This window comes from Panicum virgatum, chromosome 5N, assembly GCF_016808335.1.
Source record: "Panicum virgatum strain AP13 chromosome 5N, P.virgatum_v5, whole genome shotgun sequence".
Lineage (NCBI taxonomy): Eukaryota > Viridiplantae > Streptophyta > Magnoliopsida > Poales > Poaceae > Panicum > Panicum virgatum.
This window is the reverse complement of record NC_053149.1, coordinates 71,512,970-71,527,380: the sequence shown is the minus strand read 5'-3', so window position 1 is coordinate 71,527,380 and position 14,411 is coordinate 71,512,970. Positions and strand designations below refer to the sequence as shown.

At 44.4% G+C, this 14,411-nt stretch overlaps 2 protein-coding genes, 1 non-coding gene and 1 pseudogene across 3 annotated transcripts; 1 reads left to right on the top strand and 3 right to left on the bottom strand.

The window, feature by feature from the left end:
- Positions 1-752: 752 nt before the first annotated feature.
- Positions 753-5,433, bottom strand: LOC120672793 (thioredoxin Y, chloroplastic-like). Its single transcript, XM_039953382.1, has 5 exons — positions 5,183-5,433; positions 4,677-4,765; positions 3,693-3,870; positions 3,515-3,588; positions 753-1,163 (listed from the first exon to the last, which is right to left on the bottom strand). Exons 1-4 carry the CDS (start codon positions 5,324-5,326, stop codon positions 3,523-3,525), a joined length of 477 nt encoding a protein of 158 aa, XP_039809316.1. The 5' UTR covers positions 5,327-5,433; the 3' UTR covers positions 753-1,163; positions 3,515-3,522.
- Positions 5,434-5,804: 371 nt separating this feature from the next.
- LOC120672792 (syntaxin-61-like) lies at positions 5,805-9,406 on the top strand. The gene is made up of 7 exons (XM_039953381.1): positions 5,805-6,071; positions 6,550-6,663; positions 6,875-6,988; positions 7,285-7,433; positions 8,689-8,779; positions 8,873-8,938; positions 9,061-9,406. The coding sequence occupies exons 1-7, from the start codon at positions 6,018-6,020 to the stop codon at positions 9,169-9,171; spliced, it is 699 nt and encodes a 232-aa protein (XP_039809315.1). The 5' UTR covers positions 5,805-6,017; the 3' UTR covers positions 9,172-9,406.
- On the bottom strand, positions 7,742-7,813 carry TRNAR-UCU. Its single transcript has one exon. It is a non-coding gene; the product is annotated as a tRNA-Arg (tRNA).
- LOC120672794 lies at positions 9,404-10,989 on the bottom strand (annotated as a pseudogene).
- Between the last annotated feature and the right edge of the window lie 3,422 nt (positions 10,990-14,411).

Below are 14,411 nucleotides of genomic sequence, written 5' to 3'. Positions count from 1 at the left end.
TTAGAATGAAATTTAATTTCAACGTTCCAAACAGGGCCTAATGGAATTGTGAAACCCTCACAAAAAATGGCGCTGTGGAATTTGGATCAGTACATATATAAGAAATTAACAGGAAATGTCACAAAAAGATATATTATTCACGTGACCGATTTCCATGTTCACACAATTTTTCAAAGGAATATTGACATTAATAAAAAGTTGGTGTAAGTAACTACATTTCTCACTAAGATAGATGGAGTTCATAGGGGTGATAAGTGAAGGTATGAAGATTCCAATGCGCGTTGTTTTCTCTCTTTCTGAAAAGAGCATGCGATAATTTGACAACTGGGAGCATTTTTTTTCAGCACTATGTAAAGTTATTCTTCTTTCAGATAAGCCTTGCTATCACGAAATGACGACATCAATTCCATTTCTTCTTCTTTCAGTGTCAAAGAATAATAATGTTACGTCATCTCATTTAATTTGCTTCTTTATTTTTTTTAAAAAATTGTTCAGCTTATTTGCTTTCGGCTTCTTTCGCTTTATTCAGGGTTATTCTCTCTCACAAAATACTATCATGATGACCACTTCTTTCCACCAGGACGAGACGAGTGGCTCTCAAAAGTTAATAAACACCCTTCATTACCATTACCATAGATACCGAGTCACAGTACTGCAGAACTATTGCATGGGGCACTCGCAATAAACACATCGATCGTTCACAGTACCTGACGCCTTTTGGGTGATGAGTGATGAGAGAGCGAGACCATGCATACACAAAAAGTCACAAATATCATGCAAATAGTTATACTACAAAATGTCCAGCAGCGCCCCTTCGAAGCATGTTCTCAGCCAGTCGCGTTTATTAATTTATACAGCACAAGCTTGGATTTACTAAGTCTCGTGTAATGATCTATATAAAAAAACCAAAAAAAAATCCACCAAGCTACCACAGAGCACCACTACTAATACTCGCTCCAGAAAATACCAGACATTTTTTAGGGTTCCATGAATGGAGAAGATAATCTTGAACCGATATTTATAGCACCTGCTTATTCGCTACACAAGCTGATATTCCAAGATAGATGCTGGACTCCACAATCACACGCACTGCGAGGGAGAGATACGGCGGGGACAAAAGAATAATTCATCCTCCCTGAGCTTTCAAATAGTAGGGCTCAAGTCTGGAAAAAGGATGCAACATGACAAATTACAAATGGGAAAACAGACATTATGAAAGAAAAATGAAAAGGGATGCACGCATGCTGCGTCAATAAAACGAAACTCATGTAAGAATGGAATATGAAAACGTTAATTTTTCTTACCATTCGCAAATATGGCAGGTGGAACCTAAAGGCACGATGTATAACATATAAAAGTCAGGCAGAAAATTTTACATAACAAATCACACTAAAAGATTTAACAATGCATGGATCTTGGATGCAAGAGCGTCTCCAGCAGTTCCCCAATCCCCAATCTAACTACTATACTGGGAGAATAGATAAAAAAATAGTGCTCCAGCAATCTCCCAAAATCTTTCCTTTTCCCCAATAATTATTGGGACAACCCAATAATTCACCCCAACTCTCCCTAAATAAAAGGTGAGTTGTAACTCTCCCAATAAGGTACTTGGATTGGGAGAAGGTTATTGGAAGACTGCAAAAGCAAGCCCCCCAATAATCCTAGAATTTCTATTGGGACATCTCCCAATACCAGTTATTGAGAAAATATTATTGGGGGACTGCTGGAGATGCTCTTCCATATCCTTGATATACCATCCCTTGCAGGAAATTATCTTTGCTAGATGATCAATACATGGGAAATACATTCACACGTAGTCTGCCAAAAGAAAAGATAGACACAGCTGGTAACAAACAGCTGCATCATGAAAGTCAAAAAAAAAAAGTTGATTACAGACAAAAGCAGCCCAACATGATTTTCTTTCACCAAATATTTAGTAATACAAAACAATTTGGTCAATATTTTACTTTCACCATAACAAACAGACACTCGGGTCACACTATCAGTTTCTTTAAGCAGCTGGGCTAGGGTGGAGGCATCAGATTCAAGCTTAGGATACCTATTGTTGAAGGTTTGGAACTTGAATTGCATCATATTTAATTTTCAATACAATCCTCCAGAAAAAGAAAGAGGGTCACACTATCAGTTTCTTTAAGCAGCTGGGCTAGGGTGGAGTCAGATTCGAGCTTAGGATCTCTATTGTTGAAGGTTTGAAAATTGAATTGCGCCATATTTAATTTTCAATACAATCCTCCAGAAAAAGAAAGAGCACTTTGTATCTACTCACCATCTTAACACTCTGATTTTTTTGGCAAATATATGCCGTCCAATCTATCCCTCAATCAAGCAAAAGTGGGTAGCTGAGTATCATTGTGGAGTGCAGATGCCAAATGAAACAAATAGAACTGGGAGCAGATTTCTGAAAAATTGCAGGTGACGAAAACAGACTGGAGTAGGATATGAAACCACAGCACTTTTGTCCCCACAGCATCTAACCGAGACAATACTTAATAACTCCCATTAAGTTCAATCTAATCTTAGTTTTGACTGACCACCAGCAATTCAAAGTGATTTTGAGAGATTCACAACATTTCAAATAAATAGCAGGAATTACCCTGACTGGCAGCAGTCTAACCAATTCTGTTTTATTTTCTCTTTACCCTGATAGGAACCTTATAAACTAGTTGGTGTAGAAAGAACAAAAGAAACATGGCCACATGCCTGCCAATCTTAAAAGAAAAGGAGTTGCCCAATAAAATTGTATTGGCTTAGTTGCTTGATTGGTTTGATCCAGAATTCCCAGGGAAAGAGCCCCCAAATCTGAACCAACCATTTCACTGCCAAAGAGGTCCCATTTTGACATTTCTGCTACTTAAACTTAGTAAAAATTCAAAAAGGAATAAAAAAAGAAAAGCTGACGAGAGTAGGTGGTACCAGAAGGGATATTTGGCAAGACAAGAGTTTATTTTATAGGAGAGCATAGAAGGAGAAAGGCGAATGGATCTAGATTCAGCTAGTTCATGAAAAATCATGGTGAAGACTAAAAGAGATCATGATAAAATATAATTATGAGATGACATTGTAATTAGCATGGGCTTCCTTTTTTTCCCTTTACTTTCACACAACTTCGCTAATTTCAAAAGCAGACGGAAAAACAGGTATACATTCCTTTTGCATTAATACTAATATGTGTTCAATAATGCTCATTGCATTAGATCTGAAAACAATTCTCTACAAAATATAACTTAGTCCTACTGTTGGTAGCTCTTGTTGGGTATTATTTCTAGACTACCCAACTTGCTTGGACTCAGAATACTTTGCTATTTCTGTTGGCCCCATATAGTGAAAGATCAACTAGCAAATCATTACAAGATTTTCAATATCATAGTTTCAGGCTGTAATGATATAGAAAAAATTGAGAATCTGTTGAACAATAATCAAGAATTAACATGCATAGGCACATGTTACTAGGTAGCAGCACATATTTTTCGGAAAACTTTTCTGCTCCGCTCACCATGTGTGCTACTCTGTGACAGCCAAAACACTCTCAATCTGTTCAATCATCTGGTTAGCTGGCAACGCTCCCTCCTGAATGCCCAAACATAAAGCATAGCATCATTAACAGTTTAGAACAAGCTAAACCATTCAAAAGAAATTAACCAAAAAATGGTTTATCTTTATTGAATACTTACAAAACGATAGCAAGGTTTCCCGTTCTTGAAGATGATAAAAGTTGGCAGTGCTTCAATTCTGTAACGACTTGCAATGCTTGCGTACTTCTCAGTATCAATTTTCACAACTTGAATCTTGTCACTTAACTTTTCACTCACTTCATGAAGTATGGGAACCATGTATTGGCATGGACCACACCTAACCAAAATAAATACAAATGTATGCCTTAAAGTATTGATCAAACTTCCTAAATCAAGCTACATAAAGGCAGAGAGCAATGCCAAGTATAAGAATTAGTCATAGTTCATTTAAATGGTGTAATGAAGCTAACAAATCAGAAGATGCTTGGTGTCTGTTTGGAGTTAGGACAATGTTTGACAAGTGTACTGCGAGACTAGGTTCTCCCTACCTGGTTCTGATAGAACTTGGAAGGAAAACATGCATAGCATCATAAACAGTGCATGACCAATTAAGCATGGTCCACACATGTCTGGTTTTGTAAGAATTTAGAAGGACGTAATCTACATCATCATGGACGGTACTTGACCACACAAAGCAAACACATTGAAATCAGTAAGTTATATTTGGGCACTTGAAACGCCAGTTGTGAAAGGACAATTGGACTTGTTAGGCCACATAGTTGAACAATAATGACAGAAGTGGAAAGCAGAGCCAACCTCACGTGCCCTTCCCTACTCATGCAATAAGGACTTGGCAAAAACTAATTCAGTTATCACCAGAAGTTTTGTAAAACTAATTCAGTTATCACCAGAAGTTTTGTATATTATAAGGGGAAAAAAGAAACTGCAAAGGAGATGGATATGATGAATGCGATGTACATAGAAGATGAACACATGACAATGTCAAGTGCAGTTTTCATTTCCCACATGGTTAGTGTCATTTTGCCAGAATGGCAGGAACACGGCATACAACAAACTTCCTGGAAACAAACTCATAATGGAGAGAACTTATATCTAGTAGGTTCACTACTTGCAGTAGCTTACCAAGTTGCATAGAAGTCAACTAGTAAAGGCTTCTCAGACTTCTCCAGCAACTCATCAAAAGAAGAGAATGTTTGCTTCTTAGCTTCCACCTATCACAGAATCCAAATATCGAATATCAGAAAAGAAAAGAAGGTGACAGAAACCCACAGGTTTTTCCGGGGGGCGGGGGGGGGGGGGGTGCGGTGCGGGGGGCGGCGGCGACAAAGGGAGAGAATTAGAGAGCACTTAGAAAATGGATACATTTACGAAAAACAGTTGTAAAACTATAAGCACACACCCAAAAAATATGGTAACAGGCAAAAGTCAAAGGTGCGAGGATGGAGTTCAGGCATTTAGTCAGCTGCTACTACCACTGGACCAAAGTTAACTTGAATTAGGTTTTTGGATGACACATTTTGTCTAAATCAACGATTGATTTCATTCGCTATCAGACACAGTAGACACTAATTAATTCGTCGGGAAGGCAACGGGAATCATAGGGTAAAGGAATGCCAGGAAGGCCTCACCCGGAGCACGGCACGCCCGAGGCCCAGGGCCGGCGGCGAGCAGCGGAGTGGCACCCACCGAGCCGCCGGCAGACGCGCGGCGAGGGCGGAGGGCCGGCACGGAGCCGGCGACGCCAGCGCGGCGGCGGTGCTGAAGGCCGCCATGGGGGGTTCTGGAGCCTTATCTTCTGCTTCGCCCCGAGCGCAGCCGCCACTTCCCGATGCCGCGGAGGAACAAGGGAAAGACGCGGTGCTCGGTGCCTCTGTCCGGTGGGCCCGACGCGCCTCGGTGCTCCGTGGACCGAGGCGCTGTTTGGTTTCCCTGTCATATCATAGCACACAATAAGAAAAGAATCATACATGCATGAAGTATTAAACGAAATTTATTTGCAAAATTTTTTCACTGATGGGTGTAACTTTTTACGACGAATCTAATGATATTAATTAATCGCTGATTGGCTACAGTGATGCTACAGTAACCATCTTCTAACCGTACGGTCAAAGGACTCATTAGGTTCGTCTCGCGAAGTAGCGCAGGACTGTGGAGTTAATTTTATAAATTACTTTCATTTAATATTCTAATTCTAATTATTAGTTAAAATTTTTGTGCTACTTATAATAAACCAAACCAAAAGGGCCCGAGTCCATGCCTCCCAGCTCCGCAGCAAATAGGTAGGCCCCTCTCTCCTCTCACGGTAGGCAGCAGTGTCACCGAGGACAGGAGAGGGGGGAGAGACGACGAAGCAGTGGGATCTGGGGGGGATCGATCTCTCCTCCGCGCCCGCACCCGCGGCACCCCGAAATTTTATTGGGGTTTGGAGGGGAAGGATCCATAGAGTCCGTTCGCGGGGGCACCATGAGCTCGGCGCAAGATCCATTCTACATCGTCCGGGAGGAGATCCAGGACTCGGTAATCCTTACTACTTTCCTCGCTCTTTGTGCTCTTCTTCTTTCGTTCCAGTGATTGCCAACTTTTTTCTATCATCGTCCAGCCGTCGTTCCGCATCAACGGAGATTGATGTTAACTGCTTAGGAAAATTCCAAATCACTGCTAGGGATGTTCTCCAAATTTAATCTTTGTTGTGCGAGGTCATTTTTTTTGTTTATAGACACATGTAATTGGGGATAAGTAAGCTACTTGATACACCTGCAGCACTAAGCTCTTGCAGTAGAGACTCGGAGCTTTAACTTGATCTGGTAATTCAAATATTAGGTAACGCGATAGTTTCAGAAACATAACCTACCACCATGCGATTGCATCAGGTCTATTTCCTGTTATTCCTGAAGATGAATACTGTTTTGCATTTCTGTCGCTTAGCTCTCCTTTCCAGATTCATCTTCATATGTTATTCTTTAAGTTCTTATGAGTATAGTTATTTTTGGTCCAGATTGATAAACTGCAAAGTGCCTTCCACCGCTGGGAGCAAACTGCTTCCAACACAGGAGAATATGTTCATCTGACAAAGGAGCTTCTTACCAGCTGTGAAAGCATAGAGTGGCAGGTACAAACCAACTCTTTCCTGTTGCCATTACTGTCATCGGTACATTTACAAGGTTTTGAAGCAGAAATGGAAATATGCTATTTTTTTCGCAGCCAATTTATTCTTATGCATTGGGGTCAGGTTATGCATCTAATATGTCAGTTTACTATTGATGTGGGATGTGATATCTACTTTCTTAATGATGCCTGCTTGCATTGATACTTTTTGAAAGGTAGATGAGCTGGAAAAGACAATCACAGTTGCATCACGGGATCCAGCATACTATGGACTTGATGAAGTCGAGCTTTCTAGACGAAGAAACTGGACTGGTTCTGCCCGTAATCAGGTGTACATTTTATATTCCATACTTGCCACCCCCCACCCCACCCACCCACCCACCCCGACACACACACATATATCAATTCTTCAATGATCTGATGATTGAACTCTTTGATTATTTTGGATTATCAGCGAGGTATTTTTAAGGATCATGTGTTGCACAATTGCAGCCTGCATGGCATCCTGTAATATGGAAAATGAAAGACAACAATTGGGGATATCATGTTACTATGTTCCGATTCTGCAAGTGCCAAGTTACTGTTTTTATATTCTGGATCCCCACTTACACTCGGACATGTTCAGGTTGGTACAGTCAGGAGAGCTGTTGAAAAGGGGAAGAGCAATTCAGCAACTTCAAAATACCAGGACACAAGCAGGATTAACCTCTATTCTGCCCAAGACAACGATGACTTCATTTCTTCAGAATCAGATAGACAGCAGCTACTCATGAGGTGAGTTTGTTTTGTTGTTTTTAACGTACTGTGCAAATATGTTGGTCAGAATACGTTATCCATTCGGTGTTATGACTAAACTCAGGATTCTGTTGTTGCATATGTACATAGTTTATAATTCATAAATTTGATGTTTTTCTAGTCACCACACGCTTAAAGCCTCTGCTGAATGCCAGTGCTTGTAGCCATCATAAGCACACTATCCTTCTGTGCTAAGCCTTTTTCTCTTTTGACACACACACACCCACACACAATGTTAGTCTACTTGCATGAAGCTGAGTTTGCCTTAGTGGCACATAAACCTAGATTGCGTCCAATAGGATTTGAACCTATACCAAAGGTTTAGAAGACCTCTGTCCTATCCATTAGACAATGGACGCTTTTCTTTAGTATTTTATTCTTTCTTTAAATTTTTTTCTCGGTGGAAGGGATGGGCAATTAGCTAGAGCAGCAGGTGCAGTAGCGAAACTGATTGCAAAAGAGGGTATAGTTGTTCTAGTTGATGCCTTCGCTTCTCGTCCTGGACTATTAAATTGGATAACCTATCCTTTTCACTGATTTTTGTCTTTCCACCAGCATATTCGTTTTTATTTAAGTATATATATATATATATTTTCTTTTTCTTGCTGTTCTTGCACGTGTTAGGATATCAATTTTAATCAAGTTATCCCTGAGTCCATGACCAGTTCGTTGAGCTGTCAAAAGTTTTAAAACAAAATATTTGAAACAAATACAGATAATGATTAAACTTGGAATTGTGAGGCAGATTGTTTCTGTGTTGCACATTATGCCATGGTAACCAGATAACCATGCTGGGCGTGTGGTTCATATGTTTCGTGTTCTTTTATATCTGTATCATTTTCCTTGAGGCAGGAAGATATACTGTCTCTTTTTTTGCGAAGTAGTCATATGGTATTCATCAGCTTTGTTGTTTTCTTGTTTCTGGAAGGACATATACATGTAGTAAAGCATTAGGCTCTTGATTGCAATCAAGTTATTCCTGATAGTCATTTTTCCTTCAGCCTCTGCACATATGTGCGGGAAAGGCTTGGTGCTTGAAACAACCCTTCCCTAGACCCCGCGCAGTGCGGGAAGCCTACGGCACTGGGTACGCCCTTTTATAAAAAATTGCATATGCTGATTAAACTCAAATTTGCTAGCTAAACAATTGTAAGTATATACATTTCTACGGTAGCAATATGAAGTTTATATGTTTTGCAATGGTTTGATATCTGCACTCATGCTTTTTTTTCAGGCAGCAGGATGAAGAACTTGATGAGCTCAGTGCAAGTGTCCAAAGGATTGGTGGTGTAGGGCTAACCATACATGAAGAGCTGTCTGGGCAGGTAATTGCTATTGGCAAAGTGCAAAGTTGGTAGAGTTGTGCAGGAACTGTAACCGGAGATAGTATAACCGGGGTACACATGACTGTTTTACAGGAAAGGATCTTAAACAACCTAAGCTTGGAGATGGAGACTACTTCCAACCGACTTGATTTCGTGCAGGTGTGTTGTTTAGTCATCTTCAGTGGGTACTTTTGTCTGTGTTCCAGTTTGCATGCCCCACGTGTGAAGGCACTTGATCGGTTGATCCCGCATTACTGCCTTAACATGTTTGTGTGGTGCAGAAAAGAGTGGCCATGGTGATGAAGAAGGCTGGCATCAAGGGGCAGATTATGTTGATTGCGTTCCTGGTCGTTCTATTTATTATTCTCTTTGTTTTGGTGTTCTTGACATAGCCACAACGGCACCGGAGGCATCATCAGTTTCTCCCATTTGTGATATCTGCTTTATGTAATGTGTGGTGAAACCTTAGTATACGAGCTACCCATCCTTTATAAATCAGGATTTTTCTTGCAATTTTTCTAGAGATGTTTTGGATTTGTAGTTTTTTTTCTAGAGATGTTTTGGATTTGTAGTTTTTTTTTCTAGAGATCATCTCTTTTGGTACGTGAGCATCTGATCGATTCGTTCCAGGCATGATCATCACTTTTATTAATTTCCCCAGCAAGCAGCCAAGCTAGATGCTTTAATTACTGGTCATCCGATCCTGTGAGTATCAGGATGGAACCACGTACTTGCTCATCGAACACGGCTAATCCTAGCTAGCTACAAGCTGCTGTCAAACGGGGAGCCACGTCGTACGACGGCTAGGAGCAGCCATGCGACGGCCCGGCCGGCAACTTAGATTAGAAGACGAGGCTCGCCGTCGCCGCCTCGTCGAGGATGGACCATGCTGCTCGCATGCCGGCGGGGGGGTTGCGTGCGGAGCAGTTCCTGCGGATCTGGCCCTGCGACCCCGTGAGCACCTTGATCTGCCCCATCTTCACAATGGAGGAGGCAAACTGGCCGAAGAAGGCCTTCTGGCTCCGCGCGAAGCTGGCGACCATGTCCCTGGTGGCGGCGTTGGTGAAGAGGTCCTGGTCGGAGGTGAAGAGCCCCTCCCGGTTCACCAGGTTCACGTAGTACTTGTTGTCGAACGCGTTGGGCGTGCGCACGTCCAGCACCGTCCTCCGGTCGGTGCCCTTCGCCGGGCAGGTCTGCCGCAGGCGGCCGGCGAAGGTGGCGTTCAGGGTGGGGTCCGGCCGCGGGAACAGCCGCCCCTCGAAGGAGGTGCAGTGGCCGAGGCCGATGGTGTGGCCGCCGGAGAGCGCCACCAGGTCGGCGGCGTCGAGGTTGATCTTGGACAGCACGGCGAGGAGAGCCGGGACGGTGGCGGTGGGCGGCGGGAGGCCGCCGAGCACGTCCTGCTGCGTCGCGAAGCTGGTGCTGTCGCGCCGGCCCAGGGGCACCCGGTAGCTCGGCCCGCCCGACTGCATTTTAATTAATTTGCATGTTTATTTGTACTATAAATAAATAGTATAATAATGATGTGTACACATTACATGCATACTAGCTACACACCGCGCCGACGGAGTCGCGGGCGGCGAGCGCGAGGACGTCGGAGCAGGAGACGACGGCGGCGGCGCAGTCCCTCTTCAGGCGCGGCTGTGGATGTCGTTGATGGCCTTGAAGGCGGAGAGGCGGAGCGTGAGGTTGGGCGGCGCCTGCTTCTCGCCGGGGCCGGTGGCGGAGCCGTCGAGCAGGACGGAGGCGTCGCAGCCCTGGACGAAGCAGTCGTGGAAGTGGAGTCGCAGGAGGCCTGCGGCGAGGCCGACGTCCCTGCGCACGGCGTCCTGCACGAAGCTCCGCACGACGGCCTCCGCATTGGGGCAGCTCCGCTTGTAGAAGTCGAAGGACAGGCCTTGCGCCACCGGCGGCTGCTGGGCCTGGGCGACGCAGCAGCCGGAGATGAGGAGGACGGCTAGCGCTAGATGAGCCGCCGCCAGTGCGGCAGCGAGCGAAGCAGACGCCGCAGGAGCCATCGATCGATCTCAAGAGCAACACAACAACTAACACTTACTACTGAAACATCATATCGATCTTCTGCTTTGCTTGCTAAGGGAAGGGAAGGGAAGGGAAGGGAAGGGAGGCCTTTATTTATTTTGTTGTTGGTGGCTAGCTATGGTGAAGTGCTACTAGCAGTCTGTCTACTAGCATGCAGCCTCCCATTCAATTTACACACGACGCACGCAATATATATAATTTCATTTCACTTATTTTTGCAACAAAGCAAGTTTAATGGATTATATATCTCAAGGACAAATTAAAGTTAAATAAATTAAACAAGCAGGACACATGCATGCTGGTGACTGACGACCCTGCATGTATCATTCATAGCCATGCATGCATGCAGTGCTCTTGGCCAAAGTTGCTGTCAGCAGACTAGAGCTCTAACTAGCTATATATATACAGACTAGGTTCTGGTGGTGATCGAGTCAGTGGATTGCTTGCATTGTCTTGGAGTAAGCGCATGCAGGCATCATATCTATCCATCCACGTACACCTTGAATTGCATTGGATGCTTCCTGCCTGATGTGCAAGCTAGGTAGCTACTACTGGAGTGCTCCGATCCTTGCTGCTTTCTTTACCCCTACCTTCTGCAGCATGCATGTGCTAACTAAATAAAGTGGCCGGTGCATATGCATGCAGTGTCTTGCTTGTTGGTCGGCGAAGCAACCACCACCTCTTGACTTGTTCTGCTGCCTCTCTGTGGTACTGTTGTGTATATATCTGTCGAAATAAAATATGTGAACAGTAGTGAGTGATGCAGAAGATATGATGAAATGAAATACTACTTGTTTTGTGGTGCTGCCAGTACTGGAAGGATTAGATTTGATTTCCCCAGAATTTTGAGAGCATGCAACAGGACAACTATTCTCAAGTGTCCGTGCCATGCAGTGAGTGATGCAGCAGACAGCCCCAGCTGTTGTCCTTAAACTTGATTTTCGTAAAGCTTTCGACTCTCTCTTGGGCTGCCCTTGATGCCGTCTTAGAAGCCATTGGTTTTCCCCAGCTCTGGCGGAACTAGATTCGAGACCTTTCCTCCACCAGCCAGTCCGCTGTTCTCCTTAACGGCAAGCCCGGCAATTGGATTTAATATAGGAGGGGACTACGCCAAGGTGACCCTCTCTCTCCTTATCTTTTCATTCTGGTAGCTGATACTCTCCAACGCTTAATTCTTCTTGCCTCCAGTCGTGGAGAACTGCGTCATCCTCTTTCCCCTCATCTTCCCTGCCCCGTGCTTCAATACGCGGACGACACCTTGATTATTCTTCAAGGTGAACTTGAACAGATCATTTTCCTGAAAAACATTCTTTCCTCCTTCTCCTCCTTCAGCGAGCTGCACATTAATTTCGATAAAAGCACTTTTATCCCCTTGAACATACCTCCCCCAATTGCTGCCGAAATGGCCTCCACTCTCGGCTGTCCTATTTCCTCCTTCCCTCAGCCTTACCTTGGTCTCCCTCTAACTGCCACTAAGATTCGTATATCTGACCTCCAACCCCTCCTTAATCGCTTTGACAACTATTTTGCTGGTTGGTGTGGCCACCTTCTTAGCCAGGGTGGGCGAGAAGTTCTTGTCAATGCAGTGCAATCTAATTTCCCCATTTATTCCATGTGCTCTATCCTCCTACCCAAAGGCGCCATTGACATAATCGATGCCAAGCGCAGGGCTTTCCTTTGGACCGGGGATAAGAAGTGCTTCGGCGCTGCCTGCAAAGCTCCTTGGGACCTTGTCCTCCTGCCCAGATCTAAAGGTGGTCTTGGGATTAAGGATCTACATGTCCAAAATAAGTGCCTCCTCCAAAAATTCCTCCTCAAACTCCATGAACCACCTACTGCTCCTTGGCAAATGTGGTTCTCAAATAAGTATGGTTGGTCTTCCTCCTCCAATCTGGGTGATGTTCATAGTTCCGACACTGCTGTTTGGCTTGGTATCCTTGACGGTCTTCCTGATTTCCGGCACTTCTCCTCTGTTCAGGTTGGTGACGGGGCCTATACTTCCTTTTGGCATGACCATTGGCTTGGGGGCGCCACTCTCATGCACTCCTTCCCCGCCCTCTACTCTCACTCCCGTCAATCTAACATCTCTGTGGCCAAAGCTATCTCTGGCGACTCCCTTTCCCTCCACCCTCGTCTCACTGCTGCAGCCACGGCTGAACTTAACACTCTTGCCGCTCTTATCTCTGATGTCCGCCTCTCTCCCAACCGCCGCGATGTTCGCCATATGCGGGGGCTCCCCTCTACTACCTTCTCCTCGGCCATTAGCTATTCCCTGTCCTTCTCCTATCTTGATGATGATGTTTTTGCCCCTAGCATTTGGCACAACGATGCCCCGTCAAGATGCCGCTCTTTCCTTTGGCTTGTTCACCACCACAAATTAAACACCAATGCTCATCTTCGCGAGCGCAGGGCTAACAACTCTGGCCGGTGCCCTTCCTGCGCCTCTCCTGAAAACATTCCTCACCTGTTCCTGCTTTGCCATCGGGCTCAGGAATTTTGGTCCACTCTCGGTCTTTCAGTTTCTTCCATCACCTCTATCGAATCTCTTTGGAACGCCTCCCTCCCTGGACCAAGTATTCCTAACCAGAAGCTCCGCTCTACTATCCTTACTGCTATTCTTTGGAACATTTGGAAATGCCGCAATGCACTGGTCTTCAGAAATGAACATGAGACCTGTCATGTCGCCCTTCGCCGCTGTGCCGCCGACCTTTATTTGTGGCGTCACCAGATGCAGAACGCCCAAGCTAAAGTCTGCCTCAAGGACTGGAACACTTTTTATGTAATAGATAGCCTTTCCTTTTTCCTTTGGTTTCCTTTCCTTCATCAGCTGCGCCTGATCTTTGGTTGTTCCTTTCTGCTCTCTTGAGCTGCTTGTAATAGATGTGCTTGTAGAGGTTTTTCTCTCCTCCTTGACCAGCTGCGTCTGGTCCTCCCCCTTCTTCCTTCTTCGTTTTGTACTCTCTGTTATGTTTTGGCAATATATGGTTCAGGCTGACCCTCAACAGGTCCGCCGTAGTTCCTGTCAAAAAAAAGTGATGCAGCACACTACGGTTGACACTTGACAGACAGATGGCGTAAGATGGATCCGCGTGTACCCCCAGCAGGTTGGGCGCGGCGTCTCACGTGGCGGCTTCCCGGCGACCACCTCACCACCAACCAACTGCACCTCACCTTCCGGGGACGGGGGGGGGGGGCGTGTTGTGGTCAGGGTGGGAATGGACTATTAGTCTCTTCTCAATCCAACTTAACTCTTATATACTATGTAATTAAAATTAAAATTATATAAAATTATAGAATCCGGTTTTCACAATGTTAAATTTTAAGATCCTTTGCCACCATGCATGAACGGAGGCTCCTATCTATCTAAGATAAAAACTCATCTCATCGCACAGTCCAGCAGCAGACCAAAAAGCAAGCCAATACTAAGGCTAAACCCAACATTCAACAACGAAGGTTAGACCGCACGGAGTGAGAATGCGAGAGTCATCAGGAGGTAGTTTCCTTTCCAATTTTAGATTTCACCATTTCTCCTTAACCATTAATGATTTTTAGTAAGTATCATTTAGGTTGATTTGCATTCAAAACTTTTAAA

Coding starts and splice junctions, on each gene's coding strand:
- LOC120672792 (XM_039953381.1), top strand. CDS start 6,018: ATGAGCTCGGCGCAAGATCCATTCTACATCGTCCGGGAGGAGATCCAG. Junction 6,072..6,549: donor GGGAGGAGATCCAGGACTCG/GTAATCCTTACT, acceptor TTTTTGGTCCAG/ATTGATAAACTGCAAAGTGC. Junction 8,939..9,060: donor ACCGACTTGATTTCGTGCAG/GTGTGTTGTTTA, acceptor TGTGTGGTGCAG/AAAAGAGTGGCCATGGTGAT.
- LOC120672793 (XM_039953382.1), bottom strand. CDS start 5,326: ATGGCGGCCTTCAGCACCGCCGCCGCGCTGGCGTCGCCGGCTCCGTGC. Junction 4,766..5,182: donor TCGGGCGTGCCGTGCTCCGG/GTGAGGCCTTCC, acceptor ATTCTGTGATAG/GTGGAAGCTAAGAAGCAAAC. Junction 3,589..3,692: donor GGAAACCTTGCTATCGTTTT/GTAAGTATTCAA, acceptor TTGGGCATTCAG/GAGGGAGCGTTGCCAGCTAA.